The sequence below is a fragment of the Mirounga leonina genome, unplaced genomic scaffold (genome assembly GCF_011800145.1).
Source record: "Mirounga leonina isolate KUSES-001 unplaced genomic scaffold, KU_Mleo_1.0 Mir_97, whole genome shotgun sequence".
Classification (NCBI taxonomy): domain Eukaryota; kingdom Metazoa; phylum Chordata; class Mammalia; order Carnivora; family Phocidae; genus Mirounga; species Mirounga leonina.
Window position 1 is genome coordinate 6,643,762 of NW_023270889.1, and position 22,028 is coordinate 6,665,789.

Sequence of the window (22,028 nt, forward strand, 5' to 3'; positions counted from 1 at the left end):
GATGGTCAGATTTACTGAATGCTTCATGTACACTTGAGAAAAAAGTATGTTCTTTTTTTGTATGTGTCAATAAGATCTACCTTATTGATTATATTATGTAGGTTATATATATATCTTTACTTAATGTTTTTTCTTTGTTCTTTTTAAGCAAGAGTGAAGTATTAAGCTTCCTTGTAGTTCTGTCTGTTTTTCTGTGTTTTCTGTAATTTATGCTTTGTTAAGGAAGTTACTGGATTATATGGTGAATATGTGTTCATAGCCATTACTTCTTCACTGTGAATTGGATCCTTTAGCATTATGAAATAACCTTTTGTCTAATTTGATATTTCCAAGCCATGGAATGTCAAGATTTCTTATTCATTTGCATTTACCTTGTCTAGCTTTTCTGAATCATTTTGTTTTAAGTGGGTCTGTTTATTTAACAGTTGGGTTTTGCTACATGAGGCAATATGAAAATGTTTTTTAATAGGTGAGTTAAATTCATTTTTATTTATTGATATAATTATATGTTTAATATTTACATATTTACTGTGTATTATGTATTTGTTGCATTTCTTTTTCTATGTTGTTTATATATTTTTATGTTCCTTATCTTAATACCTTTAATATATACATACATACATAAAATAGTTATGTATTTATTTATAAATACTTAATAAAATAAATATGTATTTTTAATGTATTTATATATTTATAAATATATTTATATGTTTACTATAAATATTTATTATTACATATATACATATATAAAATATATATTTTACATGTTCTGTTTGTTTTTGTTCTTATAGTTATCTTTGTGCTAAAACCTTCATTAATGACCATTTCCTTATTTAGATTTTTTCCCCCATCTTCTCTATTATCTTCTTGCTGATCTTTTTTACCTGTCTATTTTATTTAAATTATTTTGTTGTTTTAATTTTTGCCTATGTCCCATATTATATTCTCAGTCTAATGTGTTGTTCCTTGGATGTCTTCCAGTTTTGTGTTTGTTTTGTTGATGATTTTTTCTTTATTTTCAGTTTTGTTCCTGAGTTAGTCAACTCTCATTTTACATCTTCTTGTTTTTATGTTAATTTTTATTTTGAACTTTTAAATATATTCTTTGAGTTTTTTCATATCACCAAATACTTGTTTAAGGATATTTAATTTAGATGGCATATTTTTCTGTGCTTTGTGGTTGTTTTTTGGGGAATAATTTTCATCATCTGAAATGTTTTGCTTTTCACTTTTTGGTTTTCTAATACAATACCTTTAGTATGGATGGTGTCTTCCTTTTTCTGTTAATTTTGGAATATCTTATATTTTCCTATGCCAGCAATAACAATTGTAAGGAGAAAAGGAAGTTCGGTGGCTTTTTAGATTTCTTAGTGCAAGAGTCCCCTCTTCTGTTGGTATGATGAAGTGCAGGTTCTTTAATTAATGTCTACATTTTTTTGTGGGCAGAGGAGAGAGGATAATGGTGTCTTCTGATGTTTCTATATTCTTTTGTTTTTGTAAAATCTTTTATTTTCTACGACTTATTCCTTCTTTCCCCTTATCCCTCAAATCCATGGGGATTCAAAGCCATTCTTCCTTCCAAGTCTTTCTGCTCTTCCTGAGAAGGGGTACAACTCCCAATATGATTGCATCCACTTTCAAGGCCCTCCCTCTCACTTCCCCATAACCCGAACTCTGAACATCCAGATATCAGATTTATATACTATCAAAAGATAGCAGGACTCTATCTTTTGGAAGATGATTATATCTGCATTGCACACCCCAAGTGCCACTTCCTGCTCTGTGGGGGATCCAGAGGTGGTTCTTCTGGTTTCTGAATGTTTATCTTAGTCACATGTAAATTTAAGTGTTATTCTGTTTTAGTCATGTTGTAGGCATGAGCTATTGGGCAGTTTTATTCATTGTCTCTGATCTGTATGGTATTCAGAATATATATGGAGATTCTAAATTTGGTGGCCCCATTATCCTGTGGAATTCCAAAGTCAGATTATGTTATTTTTGAACAAATATAATTATTAATGAGGTCTTCCATTTTTGAGCTACAGTTTCTTTCCTTATAATTTCTACATGTCAATCCTGGTTGTATCTTTTGAGACAACATAGAATAAAACAAATTTCTCTCTTATGTTCTAGCAAAAGCTGTTCCCCAGCCCATAAAATCTTTCCTCTGAAATAATCATCTATCAACCCTTCAACCAATACTCAGGTGTTGGAGTTTCAAGTCACCCTCCTGTCATCTGATCACTTTCTTTATCAAAGGTGCAAACTTCTCAGGTTCATAGTTTTCTGTAATATATTTACCAGCATAACTTGAGGACATTATTACCATAGGAAGAAGCTAACAATACCAATTCAAAAGTTCACTCTTAGAACAATTTACTTTTCTTTGTCCAAATACAATGACTTATGTAAAGAAATAAAGGAAAATTGAAAATGGGAACAAAACATGTTTTTATATTTTGCTTTTGACAGTGGACAATTATCAGTTGGCTTATTCACAAACACAGGAAGTATTTGTTCTGACTGGAAGAACATTTAATGTGTCTAAATATTTCTAACCAAATGTAGCAAATAAAATGTAGAATAGCCTGAGTGAATATGAATACTTATGAATCTTAATTAGGAGTCCAGTGCTGCAAAGTGAATGCTAATGAATTAAGAGAGCACTGCTTTGCTTGTTCTCATTTATGTGGCACTGACAGGGTTATGCCTTTTTTATGCAATGATGCAAGTAAATCCGGGGGTTGCTAAAAATTTTCAGTACAGAGCACAGTATTCTTAGAGGGTTCAGACAGAAAGATAGGAGAATGTGGCGAAATGGAGTGGGCCAGTGAAGTTCCTTACATGACTTTACCACCGCCACTTCCATGTGTTCTCATATCTTTATTGAAGAGCAAAGAAATAAAACTGAAGATTTGGGTACAGAAAGAAATATAAACTTAAGCCTAGAGGATAAAGTTTAAGCAAAAAAAAAAAAAAAAAAAGTCTACTACCCTACTAGTTTGGGACCGTAGGAGCAAAATCACTACTAAATATCAATAAATAACACTACTGCTTACTTCACAAATCAAGGTAATAATATAGAAAATACCTTATATTTGTGCATGATTTTCTAGTGTATCTACCACATTCCTCATATATCTCACTAAGTCTTTAGAGAAACTGAATACACACAAGGCAAGATTCATCACGATTAGGTGATTTGTCCATAGACACTCAGATAGTGACAGAGCCAGTACTAACACTCATGTTTTTAATAGTCAATGGACCACGGCATATTGAGAAAGTGTAATGTAATTCATTGTTATCTTCAATACGCAAATACTTCTTAGACTTGTGGTTTTATACTTGTTGAACTAGCTTAATAAAAATTTATGTGCAATACATACATGCTTGCATATACAAGTGCTCACACATACATGTATGTGAATACATATGCAGATATCCATACCCACACACATATGATGTTTTTCTTAACTACACAGCTTCCACTAAAATGTAAGCTCTAAAGGGTAAGGATTTTAGTTTCTTTTAACCATTGTCCTGTCTCCAACACCCAAAGGAGTCACTAGTACATGATGGGTGATCAATTAACATGTTTTAAATACAAGAATAATCCACTGGTATGTTAATAATTATAGCCATTTTGCAAATCATGTTTATGTATATTTGCTACATTATTTAAGAATAGTCTTTCTTAAATAAAACTAAAGCATGTAACCTGTGGGACAGGTTAGGCATACATAAATTAGGTAGTGCATATGCTGAACAAATATAGGAAGGGATAGAAGGAAGAGATAGGCACTTGACATTCATGAGGCATGAAATATTCAAGACAGTTATACACTTAAATTGGCAACCTATTGACATCCAATCTGGCCACAAGTGTCCTTTGCTGGGGCTGGTCAAGGGGTCAAGCTCCTGACCAGGAATATTTGCTCCTACAACTCTAATTGATCAAATGTGTGCAGGCTCTAGGTACCTGCCATCTGCTGAGTTGCCCTTCTCACCTTTAACTCCGGTCCTTATAACTGCATTGTAAGCAGAGAAGGCTGATGTAACAGAGAATAAGAGGGAAGAACAAGCCAGCAAGTGAGAGGGGAGGGAGGGGGAGAAAGAGAGGTTGGGAGAGGGAGATGAGGGGAGAGAGAGAAAAAAAGAGAACATACGAACATTGTGCAACACAGGATTCAGGCAGCATGGTACCTTTATCTTGCTTGAACCCTATTCTAGGTATATTAACCAACTTCATTTCTTTCCTCTTCCTTATTTTTTAAAAAATTTAATTTTAATTCCTATGTAGTTCTATTAGTTTTGGGTGTTATGATATAGTGATTCAACAGCTCCATATATTAATCACTGCTCATCAATTGTGCTCTTAATCCCCTTTACCTATTTGACCCATCCCTCCACCCATCTGCCTCTGGTAACCATCTGTTTGTTCTCTATAGTTAAGAGTCTGTTTTTTTGGTTTCTCTCTCTCTTTTTTCCCCCCTTTGTTCACCGTTCTGTTTCTTAAATTCCACGTATAAGTGAAATCATATGGTGTTTGTCTTTCTCTGACTGGCTTATTTTGCTTAGCATTATGCTCTCTAGTTCCATCCATATTGTTGCAGATGGCAGGATTCACTATTTTTTATGGTTTAATAATATTCTATTGTATATATGTATACAATATCTTTATCCATTCATCAACTGATGGACACTTGAACTGCTTCCATAGTTTGGCTATTGTAAGTAATGTTGCAATAAACATAGGGGTGCACATATCCTTTCAAATTAGTGTTTTTGTATTCTTTGGGTAAATACCCAGTAGTACAATTACTAGATCATAGGGTAGTTCTATTTTTAATTTTTTGAGGAACCTCCATACTATTTTCCACAGTGGCTGCAATGGTTTATTTTTGTTTATTTATTGTTTATTTTTGGGGTGTTGAGTTTGATAAGTTCTTTATATATTTTGGATACTAATCCTTTAACAGATATGTTCTTTGCAAATATCTTCTCCCATCTGTAGGTTGCCTTTTAGCTTTGTTGATTGTTTCCTTCACTGAGCAGAAGCTTTTTATTTTGATGAAGTGCCAATAGTTTATTTTTGCTTTTGTTTCCTTGCCTTAGCAGATATATCTAGAAAGTAGTTTCTATGACTGGTGTCAAAGAGGTTACTACTGCCTGTGTTCTCTTCTAGGATTTTTATGGTTTCAGGTTTCACAATTACATCTTTAATCCATTTTGAATTTATTTTTGTGTATGGTGTAAGAAAGTGGTCCAGTTTCATTTCTTTGAATGTTGCTGTCCAGTTTTCCCAGCACCATTTCTTGAAGAGACTCTTTTTTTCCATTGGATATTCTTTCCTGCTTTGTCAAAGATTAATTGACTATATAGTTGTGGGTTCATTTCTGGGTTTTCTATTCTGTTCTATTGATCTATGTGTCTATTTTTGTACCAGTACCATACTGTTTTGATCACTACAGCTTTGAAATATAATTTGAAGTCTGGAATTGTGATGCCTCCAAGCCTTTCATTTTCAAGATTGCTTTGGGTATCTGCGTCTTTTGTGGTTCCATGCAAATTTTAGGACTATTTATTCTAGCTCTGTGAAAAATGCTGTTGGTAGTTTGATAGGGATTACTTTAAATGTGTCCCTTTTACAATTGCATCAGAAACAGTAAGATACTTAGGAATAAACCTAACCAAAGAGGTGAAAGACCTGTAGTCTGAAAACTTTAAAACACTCATTAAAGAAACTGAAGATGACACAAAGAATTGGAAAGACATTCCATGCTCATGGACTGGAAGAACAAATATTTTAAAATGCCAAAGCATCTAGTGTATTTTTAATTTCATTTATTGTGTTCTCCATTTCTCACTGGTTCTTTTTTATGTTTTCTTTTCTTTTTTTCTAAGTTTAAAAAAAATTTTTTTTTAATTTTTTATTAACATATAATGTATTATTTGTTTCAGGGGTACAGGTCTGTGATTCATCAGTCTTACACAATTCACAGCACTCACCATAGTACCTACCCTCTCCAGTGTCTATCACCCAGGCACCCCATCCCACCCCCTACCACTCCAGCAACCCTCAGTTTGTTTCCTGAGATTAAGAGTCTCTTATGGTTTGTCTCCCTCTCCGGTTTTGTCTTGTTTCATTTTTCCCTCCCTTCTCCTATGATCCGCTGTCTTGTTTCTCAAAATCCTCATATCAGTGAGATCATATGATACTTATCTTTCTCTGATTGACTTATTTCACTTAGCAAAATATGCTCTAGTTCCATCCATGTCATTGCAAATGGCAAGATTTCCCCTTTTTGATGGCTGCATAATATTCCATTGTGTATATATACCACCTCTTCTTTATCCATAAATCTGTTGATGGACATCTACGCTGTTTCCATAGTTTGGCTATTGTGGACATTGCTGCTATAAACATTGGGGTGTATGTGCCCCTTTTGATCACTACATTTGTATCTTTGGGGTAAATACCTAGTAGTGCAATTGCTGGTTCATAGGGTAGCTCTATTTTCAACTTTTTGAGGAACCTCCATACTGTTTTCCAGAGGGCTGCACAAGCTTGCATTCCCACCAACAGTGTAGGAGGGTTCCCCTTTCTCTGCATCCTCGCCAACAACTGTCATTTCGTGACTTGTTAATTTTAGCCATTCTGACTGGTGTCAGGTGGTATCTCATTGAGGTTTTGATTTGTATTTCCCTGATGCCAAGTGATGTTAAGCACTTTTTCATGTGTCTGTTGGCTATTTGGTTTTGGTAGTTTGATAGGGATTACTTTAAATATGTTCATGTCTGTTCATGTCTTCTGCCCATTTCTTGACTGGATTATTTGTTCTTTGGGTGTTGAGTTTGATAAGTTCTTTATAGATTTTGGATACTAGCCCTTTATCTCATATGTTATTTGCAAATATCTTCTCCCATTCTGTCAGTTGTCTTTTGGTTTTGTTGACTGTTTCCTTTGCTGTGCAAAAGCTTTTTATCTTGATGAAGTCCCGATAGTTCATTTTTGCCCTTGCTTCCCTTGCCTTTGGTGATGTGTCTAGGAAGAAGTTGCTGCAGCTGAAGTCGAGGAGGTTGCTGCCTGTGTTCTCCTCTAGGATTTTGATGGATTCCTGTCTCACGTTTAGGTCTTTCATCCATTTTGAGTCTATTTTTGTGTATGGTATAAGGTAATGGTCCAGTTTCATTCTTCTGCATGTGGTTGTCCAATTTTCCCAACACCATTTGTTGAAGAGGCTGTCTTTTTTCCATTGGATATTCTTTTCTGCTTTGTCGAAGATTAGTTGACGATAGAGTTGAGGATCCATTTCTGGGCTGTCTATTCTGTTCCATTGATCTATGTGTCTGTTTTTGTGCCAGTACCATACTGTCTTGATGATTACAGCTTTGTAATAGAGCTTGAAGTCTGGCATTGTGATGACACCAGCTTTGCTTTTCTTTTTCAACATTCCTCTGGCTATTCGGGGTCTTTTCTGGTTCCATCCAAATTCTAGGATTATTTGTTCCATTTCTTTGAAAAAAGTTGATGGTATTTTCATAGGGATTGCATTAAATGTGTAGATTGCTCTAGGTAACATAGACATTTTCACAATATTTGTTCTTCCAATCCATGAGCATGGAACGTTTTTCCATTTATTTGTGTCTTCCTCAATTTCTTTTATGAGTATTCTATAGTTTTCTGAGTACAGATTCTTTGCCTCTTTGGTTAGATTTATTCCTAGATACCTTATGGTTTTGGGTACAATTATAAATGGGATCAATTCCTTAATTTCTCTTTCTTCTGTCTTGTTGTTGGTGTATAGAAATGCAATGATTTCTGTGCATTGATTTTATATCCTGCCACTTCACTGAATTCCTGTATGAGTTCTAGCAGTTTTGGGATGGAGTCTTTTGGGTTTTCCACATAAAGTATCATATCATCTGCAAAGAGTGCAAGTTTGATGACTTCTTTGCTGATCCGGTTGGCTTTTATTTCTTTTTGTTGTCTGATTGCTGAGGCTAGGACTTCTAGTACTATGTTGAATAGCAGTGGTGATAGTGGACATCCCTGCCGTATTCCTGACCTTAGGGGAAAAGCTCTCAGGTTTTCCCCATTGCATATATTATTCACTGTGGGTTTTTCATAGATGGCTTTTATGATATTGAGGTATGTACCCTCTATCCCTACACTGTGAAGAGTTTTAATCAAGAAAGGATGCTATACTTTGTCAAATGCTTTTTCTGCATCTACTGAGAGGATCATGTGGTTCTTGTTCTTTCTTTTATTAATGTATTGTATCACATCGATTTATTTGCGGATGTTGAACCAACCTTGCAGCCCAGGAATAAATCCCACTTGGTCATGGTGAATAATCCTTTTAATGTACTGTTGGATCCTATTGGTGAGTATTTTGGTGAGAATTTTTGCATCCGTGTTCATCAGGGATATTGGTCTGTAATTCTCCTTTTTGATGGGGTCTTTATCTGGTTTTAGGATCAAGGTAATGCTGACATCATAAAACGAGTTTGGAAGTTTTCCTTCCATTTCTATTTTTTGGAACAGTTTCAGAAGAATAAGTATTAATTCTTCTTTAAATGTTTGGTAGAATTCCCCTGGGAAGCCATCTGGCCCTGGGCTCTTCTTTGTTGGGAGATTTTTGATTACTGCTTCAATTTCCTTGCTGGTTATGGATCTGTTCAGGTTTTCTATTTCTTCCTGGTTCAGTTTTGGTAGTTTATATGTCTCTAGGAATGCATCCATTTCTTCCAGATTGTCTAATTTGTTGTCATATAGTTGCTTATAATATGTTCTTATAAGTGTTTGTATTTCTTTGGTGTTGGTTGTGATCTCTCCTCTTTCATTCATGATTTTATTTATTTGGGTCCTTTCTCTTCTTTTTGATAAGTCTGGCCAGGGGGTTATCAATATTATTAATTCTTTCAAAGAGCCAGCTCCTAGTTTTGTTGATCTGTTCTACTGTTCTTTTGGTTTCTCTTTCATTGATTTCTGCTTTGATCTTTATTATTTCTCTTCCCCTGCTGAGTTTAGGCTTTATTTGTTGTTCTTTCTCCAGCTCCTTTATGTGTAGGTTTAGGTTGTGTATTTGAGACCTTTCTTGTTTCTTAAGAAAGGCTTGTATTGCTATATACTTTCCTCTTAGGACCACCTTTGTTGTATCCCAAAGATTTTGAACAGTTGTATTTTATTTTCATGAATTTTTAAAATTCTTCTTTAATTTCTTGGTTGACCCATTCATTCTTTAGTAGGATGCTCTTTAGCCTCCTTGTATTTGAGTTCTTTCCAACTTTCATCTTGTGATTGAGTTCTAGTTTCAAAGCACTGTGGTCCGAAAATAGGCAGGGAATTATCCTAATCTTCTGATACTGGTTGAGACCTGATTTGTGACCCAGGACGTGATCTATTCTGGAGAATGTTCCATGTGCACTTGAGAAGACTGTGTATTCTGTTGCTTTGGGTTGGAAAGTTCTGAATATATCTGTGAAGTCCATCTGGTCCAGTGTGTCATTTAAAGCCTTTATTTCCTTTTTGATCTTTTGCATATATGATCTGTCTATTTCAGCGAGGGGAGTGTTAAAGTCCCCTACTATTATTGTATTATTGTCAGTGTGTTTCTTTGATTTTGTTATTAATTGGCTTATATAACTGGCTGCTCCCATGTTAGGGGCATAAATATTTATAATTGTTAGATCTTCTTGTTGGATAGACCCTTTAAGTATGATGTAGTGTCCTTCCTCATCTCTTATTATAGTCTTTGGTTTAAAATCTAATTTGTCTGATAGAAGGATTGCCACCCCAGCTTTCTTTTGGTGTCCATTAGCATGGTAAATGGTTTTCCACCCCCTCACTTTAAATCAGGAGGTGTCTTTGGGTCTAAAATGAGTCTCTTGCAGACAGCATATCGATGGGTCTTGTTTTTTTATCCAATCTGATAGCCTGTGTCTTTTGATTGGGGCATTTAGCCCATTTTCATTCAGGATAACTATTGAAAGATACGAATTTAGTGCCATTGTATTGCCTGTAAGGTGACTGTTACTGTATATTGTCTCTGTTCCTTTCTGGTCTATATTACTTTTAGGCTCTTTCTTTGCTCAGAGGACCCCTTTCAATGTTTCTTGTAGGGCTGGTTTGGTGTTCGCAAATTCTTTTACTTTTTGTTTGTCCTGGAAATTTTTTATCCTTCTATTTTCAGTGACAGCCTACCTGGATATAGTATTCTTGGCTGCATATTTTTCTCATTTAGTGCTCTGAATATATCATGCCACTCCTTTCTGGCCTGCCAGGTCTCTGTGGATAGGTCTGTTGCCAATCTAATGTTTCTACCATTGTAGGTTACAGACTTCTTGTCCTGAGCTCCTTTCAGGATTTTCTCTTTGTCTCTGAGAATTGTGAGTTTTACTATTAGATGTTGGGGTGTTGACCTATTTTTATTGATTTTGAGGAGTGTTCTCTGTGCCTCCTGGATTTTGATGCCTGTTTCCTTCCCCAAATTAGGGAAGTTCTCTGCTATAATTTGCTCCAATATACCTTCTGCTCCTCTCTCTCTTTTTTCTTCTTCTGGGATCCCAATTATTCTAATGTTGTTTCGCTTTATGGTATCAGTTATCTCTCGAATTCTCCCCTAGTGATTCAGTAGTTGTTTATCTCTCTTTTTCTCAATTTCTTTATTCTCCATTATTTGGTCTTCTATATCACTAATTCTGTCTTCTGCCTCATTTATCCAAGCAGTTAGAGCCTCCACTTTTTATTACACCTCATTAATAGCCTTTTTGATTTCAACTTGGTTAGATTTTAGTTCTTTTATTTCTCCAGAAGGGATTCTCTAGTATCTTCTTTGCTTTTTTCAAGCCCAGCTAGTATCTTTGTAATCGTCATTCTGAACTCTAGTTCTGACATCTTACTAATGTCTGTATTGATTAGGTTCCTGGAAGTCAGTACTACCTCTTGTTCTTTTTTTTTTTTTTTTTTGAGGTGAGTTTTTCTGTCTTGTCATTTTGTCCAGAGGAGAATAGATGAATGAGAGAACAAAATGCTAACAGGATAACAACGACCCCAGTAAAATATACACTAAACAAATCAGAAGACACCTTCCAGAAAGTGGTTGCTTTTCTGTTCACAGAGTTGCTGCTATTTGTTTCTTCGATCTCCTGTTAAGTTTGTTGGTGTTCTGGATGGTTTGATAACTATCTAGCTGAGTTCCTGGGACCAGATGAAATTTAGATTTCCTACTCCTCCACCATCTTGCTCTCACCCTTCCAAGATCTTGGCAGCTGGGAAGTGAAAGGCAGAGGGAGGGAGCATGGGGCAGGAGCGCTGCCTGGGCATGTGTCCACTGGGATGGCCGCCTGAGGGACCCACGAACCTCGTTTTTATGTTTTCTATCTCTTTGTTAAGTGTCTCACTGATGTCTCCACTTTTTTCTAAAGTCCAGTGAATGTCTTAATGATCATTACTTTAAGTTCTCTATCAGGCATATTACTCATATCTGTTTCGCTTAGCTCTCTTGCTGTCCTTTTCTCCTGTTCTTTCATTTAGGACACAGTCCTATGTCTTCTCATTTTGTCTAACACTCTGTCTCTGTGTGTTAGGGACGTCAGCTACATTTCCTGCTCTTAAAAGTAATTACCTTCTAAAGAAGAGTGCCTTGCATTGCAATTTCCTCTGTTCAGTATAACCTAGCACTTTAGCTAAAACTATATATGTTGCTTGCACCCAGCTGTTGTGTCCTGGCTGCTTTTTCTTTCAGCCCAGTGTCTTTAGAGGCTCTCTTTGCCTGTTGTGGGTAGTGTCTGGTCCCCAACCCGGGTGGGGTGCACAATTTTAACAAGGTGCACCTTGGGCTTCCACAGGACCCACCACTGCCACCACCGCCACTGGGATGGAGGCTCTGGAAAACACGTGGGTCAGGAGAGGCGATGATGGCAAGGTTTGCAGCAGTCTTCTGCTGGGCAGTACACACAGAGGCTGGACTGAGGCAAGGGTTACTGGTGGGGGGGGAGGGCAGGGCTTGGTGTAAGCCAGCTAGGTAGTGAATGTGGGTGCTGTGCTTGTTCCTGCAGGTGGCCATGTGTTTATGCTGGGGGGTGGAAAGGCAGATGGCACCTGCCAGCTTCTTTGTTCCTGGAGAAGTCCCTCCATGAACATTGCCTCTTTGGGACATGTTCTGAGATGCATTAGATAGCTTCTTTTGGTGTGCCCCCAGTATTTTGCAAACTGTTGCTTCTATGCTGTAACTCCACAGGGTGTTTGTTGTGCTGTCTAGGAGCAGGGACTCAGCTGCTTATCGCCCTCTAGGGTCTCCCAGAGCTGAGCCCTCTGATTTTTAAAATTTCAGTCTTTAAGTCACACTGGTTGTTAGAACTCACCAAATTCAGCCTCTCTAGTTTTGTAAGCCAAATGTTATGGGGATTCCTCTTCCTCTGTGGGCTCCTTGGTGTGATGTTTTGTTTCTTACCCTTTTCCACACCTGGAACTCCCTTCCCCCACCTTGTGAATAGCCACAGTTTCACTCCCCACCATGTGTCTGCCCTTCCTACTCTCTTCCATGTGGTCTCTTCCCAACCTTTGGTTGTGGAGTTTGTTATGCCAGTCTTCAGTCATTTTCTGTGTTATTTACACCGATGTGAGTATTATCTAGTTTTATCTGTGGGATGAGGTGAGCTTAGGGTCCTCTTACTCTGCCATCTTGGCCCCTTGATTTTGCTTCGCTAGACTCAAACATAGTTGAGAGAAACAAAAAAACTGCTTGACTTTAAAAAATATTTAAGGGAATATTTAAAATGTGCTGTTATTTTTCAAAAGTGGGAAATTTAAACATTTTTTGAGTAGTAAACACTTCATAAATGCTGTTAATATATTTTTATTATGAGAAATGGAAGCAATAGAAAAATATTCTATCATAAATGTCATGAAATCCCCTTTTTCTTTCTATTTCATTGGTGTGCAACATGTAATATAAGTTTCAAATTAAGATGTTTAGTCATTGGAGCTTTAAAATCATTCTCCTCAAAGCAACAACCCCTGAACATAGCACAGAATCATATAATCATAATGCCTTACCCACATCTGGCCAATCCCTCTATTCTGAATTTTCAGTAAAATGATTTAGTTATTTGAACACCAGCTGGTAGCCTATCCTCTATACTGCAAGTAATAGAAAGATTTATAGGTTACTCATGTTGCCTTTTTTCACTGTACTTAGGAAGACAGGATGTTACTTTACATTTTAATCACTTCGTAATCATTGATTGTGACAAATATGTTTGTCTGAATTGAAAGAGGAATGTCCAAAAGAGAGACATCAGAGATTAATTTTAGTTAAAAGTACATTTCCAGCTGAAAGCTAAAATATAGACACTAACTTAGTATGAAATTGATAGATGTGTGTGTGTGTGTATGTGTTGCATATGTTTGTGTTTCTTCAGTTGTAGAGAAATTCTAGAGAAAGTAGGCAAGGCTACCTTACCTAGATGAAAGAGAGTTTGCAAATTTAACACAAGTTTGGTATATAAAAGGGCTTTTAGACATTTTATGCTATTCCCTCCCTCCCCAGAGTAGAAAGTAATCACAGGGAATGCAGGAACATCTGGTCCTAAAGGTAAGTCAGGTCAGAGAAGAATTTCAAAATGGAGAAGGAAGTAGGTAAACAGGGGTGACTATCATAGGGTCAATGTCTTTTCATATGCCTTTCTTTTTATGTGTGAGCCCCTACTTATGGGTAGTTTCACTCCCTCCACAGTTCATATTATATTCTAAATTTGACATCATACAGGATTGAAAAGGATTTTTACTTGATTGGGTCTCAAAGGAAAATAATTTCAGTCATAAAATACAGAATACGTGGATTTAGAACATTTAAAAAAGCATGATACAAAGATTTCTGTTACTAGCCAAGATGGAGGGTAAATTTGGAGAGACAAGATTTACTTTCCTGTCTAAATAACAAAAAACTGAATGAAATATGTGAAAGAACAGTTTTCAAGACACTGAACATTAAGCAATGATGGGTAGTGATTCCCTTCACTCTATAAACAAAGGAGATGAGATCTATTATTTCTCCAGCTTATTGGCTGCAGATTTCCCAGTCCACAAGGGAGAGAGAACCTAGACAAAGCCTGTGGTTTCCCTGAGTTGAGAAGATAAAGCAGGGAAGTGGGAAGGCCAACCAAGCCAGAGTTCATAGGAAGAGTGTCACAGAGGAATGAGTTATGCAGAAAGAGGGAGAAAAATCACTGGAGATCGGCAGAGTCCTCTATGTGTTTTCAGCTCTGACTGATCAGTTTATGAGGGTGAAGAAACTACTTGAGGCTGGAGAAAGAACCACCAGAAAGGATTAGAGGGAATAAAACCCAGGACTTACAGAAGACATCAGCCAATGTGGGAAACCCATAATTCTGGAATCAGGGTAGAGTTCTCAGAAGTGCTTTTTGTCTCAGTAGTAGCAAAATCAACCCTAAACTAAATGCTGCTCTGGTTCCTTCTAACAACACTCATAAGCAAGACCTTACTGTTTCTAAGTAACTTAACAGCACTCCAAAATAAAACTCAAGAATATTTACAGAAATGCAAAAATATACAGCATCCAACAAGATAAAATTCATAATGTCTAGCATCCAATAAAAAATTATCAGCATGCAAAGAAGCAAGGTATTATCCATATGAAGGTGAAAAATAATCTATTAAACCAACCCAGATTTGGCACAGAGGACAGAATTAGTAAACCAGGACAGTAAACAATTACTATAATTACACCCCCTATTTCAATAAGCTGGAATAAATATTGTGCATGTTAAGTAAAGACAAAAAAATTGTTAAAAAGCCTAAATTGGACTTCCAGGGATGAAATCTACAGCGTGTGAAATGAAAAATATAATAGGTGGGATTCATGATAGATTAGACATTGCAGAAGTGATTACTGAACTTGAAGACACAGCGATTGAAACTATGCAAATGAAACACAGAAAAATTACTGAAAAAGCCCCATAGAGCATTAGTGTTTAATACTTCTTGCAGTGCAGGTCTATGGGAGGTAAGATGAATCCTTTCAGTTTTTGCCTGCTTCCAAGTGTGTTTATTTTGACTTCATTTTTATTTTTTATTTACTCAACAAAGAGACACACAGAGAGAGGGAACACAAGCAGGGGGAGTGGGAGAGGGAGAAGCAGGCTTCCCGCTAAGCAAGGAGCCCGATGTGGGGCTTGATCCCAGGACCCTGGGATCATGACCTGAGCCGAAGGCAGATGCTTAACGACTGAGTCACCAAGGCGCCCCTTGACTTCATTTTTAAAGAACATTTTTCCTGGACATACAATTCTAGATTAACAGTTTTTCTTTTTTCTCTAAGAACTTTAAGATGCCATTCCATTGCTCACCCCCTTCATTTTTATTTCTATTAAGAGGTCAGCCATCACTCTCATCATTGTTCATTGTATGCAATATTTCCTTTCTTCCTCTGATTTTGGGGTTTATCTTCTTTAGATTTCAGCAGTATGATTATGATAAGCCTAGGTGTGGTTTTCTTTGTATTTACTTTTCTTGGGTTTCTCTGAACTTCTCAGGTGCATATGCTGACATCCTCCATCAATTTTGGAAAATTGTCACTCATTACCTCTTCTGATATTACTTCTCTGCTTTTGTTGTTGTTTTGTTGTGGGACTCCAGATACACAAATGTTAGCCTATTTGATATTGTTTCACAGTTATTGGATGTTCTTATCACCCTTCTTTTAAAAATGTTTTCTCTTTGTGTTTTAAATTGGGTAATTTCAATTTCAGTTTTCAATCCAAATTCACTGATTCATGCGGTATGGTAATGAGCCCATCTGCCTTCCACAGATCCTGGTTGTCTGCATCTCAGAAGGATGTGTCTCAGCATTCTTGCTTCTACCCCAGCCCAAATCAGTCACTGCATGTACTCACTGAAGACCCCAAGTACCTAAGGAGTTCAGTTCATTTCTCCTTTGCTGCCTCCAGACTGCAATAAACCCCTTATGCTTACACTTCAGAGGAGAGTCCCTTTCAGCTTTCCTGCCCCTCTCCAAATATAGGTTATTACTGCCTCTTACTCAGTGTTGGGCCGGGAGAACTTATAGAACTTGTCCCAGTTCTCCTTTCCTGCCCTCAGTGTTCATGAGGTCCTATACACTGTACCTCGGAGGAGCAGATCTCTCTCAGCATTCCTGCCCCTCTTCCACTGAAGTTAGGTGCCTGCTGCCTTGTATCACTGTAAAGCCCTAGTGTTTGAAAGTTTCTCTTAATTCTTAGCCTAGCCCCAGTATTTCTCATGACCACTCTGTAGGCCCATGAGAAAATGTTGGTAGGTGGGCATGCTCTATGTCCTGAGGATTCTCAACCAACATGACAGCCCACACTTGGTCCACAAAAGTTTTTTTAGAAGTTCAGCAGTTTTCTTCTTAACTATTTCTCTGACAGCTTTCTCCTTTTCCACTGCTTCACCAAGGATGAAAGAAACTGTTGGGTCTCTTCACTGTAGAGAGGTTTGTAACTTTCTAGATTTTATTCATTAGATATTTTCCCCCCGTATTTAACTCTCTGATGAATTTTTAATAAACTATGATTTCATTGGTTATCTGGCTTGTTATTGTTAAGATAGGAATGGCATTCTTTTGTAATTTTCTACATTCTAAGCAGAAGCTGACACCTGGCATTTACATATACGTGATTATTTTCCCTTCATATATATATAAATAGTTTTGGCAAAAGTTATTGTTATTCCTCTTTCAGAATTTCTTAAAATCATTCATCATAGTCCTTTGAATATGCTCAGTGATAGAAAACCTTTATCTCTAAAAATCATAGCTGCTCTAAACTAAAAATGACATTAAAAATTAAGTTTGGGGGCGCCTGGGTGGCTCAGATGGTTAAGCGCCTGCCTTTGGCTCAGGTCATGATCCCAGGGTCCTGGGATCGAGTCCCACATCGGGCTCCCTGCTCCCTGGGAGCTTGCTTCTCCTTCTGCCTCTCTCTCTCTGTCTCTCATGAATAAATAAATAAAATCCTTAAAAAAAATTAAGTTTGTAAATAATGCTAATAATGAAATTTAGCAATGGTTTAGTAAAAACAATGTAATTATAAAATAATTAGACTTTCTTATGTCTCTTTTAAAAACAACTTTGAAGACAGTTTTATACAAGTAGTTCAAAATTGGTTTTGAGTGATAACAGCATCATTGAAATATGAAAACTGTTTCTAATGATGGCTGCTTAATTATAGAATATTAATTTAAACCAAGAATTGAGGAACATGTAATTTTTAAATTCACTTTTATTGCTCATATATCTAGCCTTGAACCTGTTTTTAAAATTACTTTGAAATATTTCAAACTTTAGTTCTTCTTATACTCTGAATAATGCAATTCAATAGATAACATATAGCTTACAATTTTATGGTTTTCTTTTTAAATACAAAAATAGGTTAATTTTAGGTTTACTTGAAAACATATCATAACACATTTTTAGTTTGTTTACAACTAATTTCAATGAAGTGTTTCAAGGGGAAGATAGATACACTTCATTCATGAAAACAAAAGTGGAAATGGAGTACCACAGGAAAGTACTCATTTATGGGATCAGATGTGGCCACAGTTCCCAGCAGAGGGCAGCACTCTACGGGAAATAACAGGTTGCTAGGGGAATGCTTCTGAACTTTTGCCTCAAGTGGCAGAGCCTTGTCAAACTGTTGAGAAACATTTATGGGATTTTATTTGTTGAATTGTAAACAGTTATGAAATTATGAAACACTTACTTTGAGGCTGAATATTCTAAGTGCTTATTTGATTTTTTTTCCTGTCACATACCAAAATTTAAGGACATGTAATAATAATGACTTGTAAATTTACTGACTTCTGTGTAAAATACAGTTTCTTTTAATTGTTGAAAATGACTTCTACAATGAATCATGAAACACTACATCAAAAACTAATGGTGTACTGTATGGTGACTAACATAACATAATAAAATTAAATTAAATTAAAAAAAAGAAAATGACTTCTTTTGAAGTTCATTGGCATCTTCATGTTATGAAAATTGCAGGATTTATTGCACAAAACCATGTTCACAGCATTTTTACATTTTATGATTTTATGAATGCCTATTATGTCCCCGGTAAGGTGTTCACTTTTTTCTTCTTCTACACTGTTTTTCTAAGATTTTTATTCTTATGCAAGATTTTTCATCTATTAGTTTCCAGTCCAAAAAATGTATTATTTTTGAGCATTTTAACTAATTAATTAATTAATTTGAGAGAGAGTGAGAGAGAGAGAGAGAACAAGCAGTGGGGAGTGGGAGCAGGAGAGGAAGAAGCAGGCTTCCTACTGAGCAGGGAGCCTGATGCGGGGCTTGATCCCAGGTCTCCAGGACCATGACCTGGGCCAAAGGCAGATGCTTAAAGACTGAGCCACCCAGGTGCCCCTATTTTTGAGCATTTTCTAAGTGTAAGCTCCTTTGCAAATGCTTTTGCTCCTGACTTATTTTAGTTATCTTTTTTTCTCCTGTAGTTCAATTATATATGTGTTGACATTTGCTCAGATACAGCAAGAAGAGGTCGGTGCCCTTCAACAGCATCCTGCAGTCATGTCTTCTACATTAATGCCTAACCTAACTTCTTCCTTTCATTTCTTTTCCTTTTTTATTATAAAATATACATTTATTTATAGACGGGTCTATAAAATATATTTGTACTGTTTAATGTACAATAACAAAATAAAACAAATGGTAGTGTAACCCAAGTCAAAAAATAGAACTTTGGCAGCTTCCAAGCACACCCACTTAGTTTTTGGCTTCCTCCCCAATTATAATCCTATCCCTCCACCCTGGAGGTATCTACTGTTCTGGCTTTGTGATAATCATACCTTTCTCTTTATGCTTATACAACCTATATATACATCCTTAAACAATGGTCTGATTTTGCCTGTTTTGAATTTAATATGAATGGAATCATACTGTTGGAATTTTTTTTCTTATTTTAAACTTTTAATTTGCATATTAAAAATTGTGCATTCCAATAATTAAAATCTTTGAACAAAAAAATGGCACTCTGATTAAACTGCATTTTACAGTTTTCAGGATACCTTGGACCAACTTGGTTTTTACTCTAGATTTCACTGTCGAACCCCCCAGCTTCTTCCTTCACCAACATGCAAGTTCTTTTCCTTCCCTGCCAGCCAGCCAGGCAAATGGGAGGCAGGCTCGGCATTTATTGTTGGTAGTTCTGATTCTTTGAGGAGAAAAGGGCAGCAGTCATTTAAACTTGATCCAACCTCTTTTCATCTTAAAAGTTAAACAGCTAAAAGAAGTAGAATAAGTAAAATAAGAAGGCAGTACTTGTGGAATATACAGTGCATGTTGGTGGTGCACACATCGTTATGATTTGCCTGCTTGCTTCTCCTCTTCAGTCATTTCTTTTGAAGACAGTGGATTTTTCTCTTGCTTTTCTATCTTCTTTAATTTCAACTTATCAAATTTCTCAACCTCAGCCTTTTGGGGTTTGTCAGACATGATTGCAGAGGAAGCAGAGTGAGGTACTCCAGAGAGCGGACTCCAATCTGCACGGTGGCCGCCTCCAAGTGCCCTATTGGAATTATTTTTATCCTTCTTCTTTTGATCAATATTGTGTTTGCAATGCCATCCATACTATAGCATTTGGCTATATCATTTTCTCAGTGATATACTGTTTCATTGTATGAATATTTCACAACTCATTTATGCAACCATAAGTGGACATTCAGGTTGTTTGCAGTTTTTGGTTACTGTAAATAACTCCTGCAAATATTCTTACACACCTATGCTGGTGCATATGTTTACATGTTTTTAGGGTAGGTGCTGGCATACTTTATTATTTCTCTGGTGCAACACGTCTTGTGTTTTGATATTCAAACTTTAGAATATAGGTATCTTTGTAATACACTTGTCAGCTGATGTTTTGCATGAAAATGCAGTACTACAAATGCAGTACTACATTTTCAAGAAAACTCTGTGTGTGTGTTGGGGTTGTGTGTTGTGGGGGAAGTCTTGAATTATAGTTTAAGTAGAATTGTTAAGTGTTAATGTTTTGAAAGGTGCAGTCAGAATCAGCAAAGGGCATTGTGATGGTTAATTTTACATGTCAACTTGGCTGGAGGTGGATGCCCAGATATTTGGTTAAACATTATTTGTGCATCTGTGAGGATATTTCTGGATGAGATTAACATTTGAATAGAGTGAATTAAACAGATTGTGCTCTACAATGTGGGTGAGCCTCATCTAACTCACTGCTGGTCTCAATAGGACAAAAGGCTGAGTAAAGGAGTATTTGCTTTTTCTGCCTATCTTCTAGGTGGAACATTGGTCTTCTCCTGTCTTCAGACTTGGGCTTGGACTAGAACTATACCATTGGCTTTCCTGGGTTGTCAGCATATTCCTGGGTCTGGACAGCAGATCTCAGGACTTCTCAGTCTCCATAATCATGTGAGCCAACTTCTTACAATGAATCGTAAGTCATACATATATCCAGTTGATTGTGTTTCTTTAGAGAACCCAGACTAATACAGCATGTTGCTGTATACAAAGCAATTGTTTGAAATGAGCATATTAATCATTTAATGAACATTTCAGTCATTTTACATCTTAACATGACAGCTTGTCACATATGTATAGGTGTTTACTGTGAATTAGTTATGTTTTAGGAAATTGGTTGAGGTTCTGAGTTGACATATAAAATGTTATGTTTTCTTATTTAAAATATTGATAAGTAGACTCTAAATTAGCATTTATTTTTTAAATGTCTAATTTATAAAAACAGATTTCTGATTTTAAGTGGAGAATACCTCAAGTGGGAAATGCTATACCTAAAATGGAAATGCTAGGTCAGAGATTATGTGTATCTTCAACTTGGCTAGATAATGCCAAATTGTATTCCAAAAATATGGTACAAATATTCCCACCAGGTGTCTGGGAATTCTCTTCCTTATATCCTCACAGAGAAGGTAACCAAATATCCCAATTTTTAAGGAAATGGACTGTTTTACAGAAAAATTCCAGTTATAAAAAGAAAGAAAATATATAGAAGAAAATACAGAATTAGGAAAGAATAATTTCACAGACCCGAATGATATTATAGATTAAGGGAAGGATTATTAATTGGTGTCAAAAATCATTAAGTAAGTGGTTAATGGGAAACTTGGTTAATTGCTAAAAGAAAATCTCTATTGTTATTTTTTAATAGCAAGGGGAAAACTTATCTGTTCAGTGGAGGGGAAAACAAAGTAACTTAGTATAAGAATCAATCAATTGTAGCATCACTATTGGTTGTTAATCAAATAATATGTGCCTTTTGATATAATGCCACATGAAGTTACACACCATCGCCTATGAATTATTCTAGGCAACAATATTTAAATTGGATTTATTAAGGCTCTAATATGATGTGCAATTTACAAGAAATGTAGAATATAGACAAACAAGTTAAATGAGAGCATAGCAATGAAATTAGACAAATTCAGGGATATTCTGTGGGAGGTAAATGGGCTGGATTCTTTAAAAAATTACTATTGTGAAAAAGACATTGTGGTTGATTATGAGAAATTAAGGGACATAGAAACCAGAGACAAATGATCCTACATTTGATATTTGAATGGACAAACCACCTGTGTGCAATATTTGGGGACTAAATGGGGAATTTTGAAAATACTCTCAATATCAGAGGAGATAAAATGTACTGAAAGAGAAAGTAGAGATCATTTACTTAAAAAAGTAGGCTGAGGAAAAATATGTACAATATGATTTTATACTGAGGTACTGAAGTGAAACTGCAAAGGGATGTGTGTGAGTGTGTGAGTGTGTGTGTGTGTGTGTGTGTGTGTGTGTAAAGACCTGGAGATATAGAATTAAGATAATTAGTAGTGGTGGTCTCTGGTGATGAAGGATTGATTTAATTCTGTTTTTCTAATTTTCTACAATGCACATATGCTGCTTTTGTAATAATAATTTTTAAAAGACACAATGTAGATAAGAGAGGGATAGTCCAAG

The 22,028-nt window shown here is 36.1% G+C and overlaps 1 protein-coding gene across 5 annotated transcripts in view; it reads left to right on the forward strand.

Annotated features, from left to right (window-relative positions):
* Positions 1–22,028, forward strand: part of LOC118006542 (F-box only protein 4) — a 441,418-nt gene that overhangs the window by 25,377 nt on the left and 394,013 nt on the right. For 3 of the 5 annotated variants that reach the window (XM_034999248.1, XM_034999250.1, XM_034999252.1), the window contains exon 6: positions 20,338–20,468. In XM_034999248.1, the coding sequence (XP_034855139.1) occupies positions 20,338–20,468 (131 nt within the window). Of the gene's footprint in view, positions 1–20,337; positions 20,494–22,028 lie in introns of all 5 variants that reach the window. The other 2 variants (XM_034999253.1, XM_034999254.1) reach the window with 1 other exon arrangement.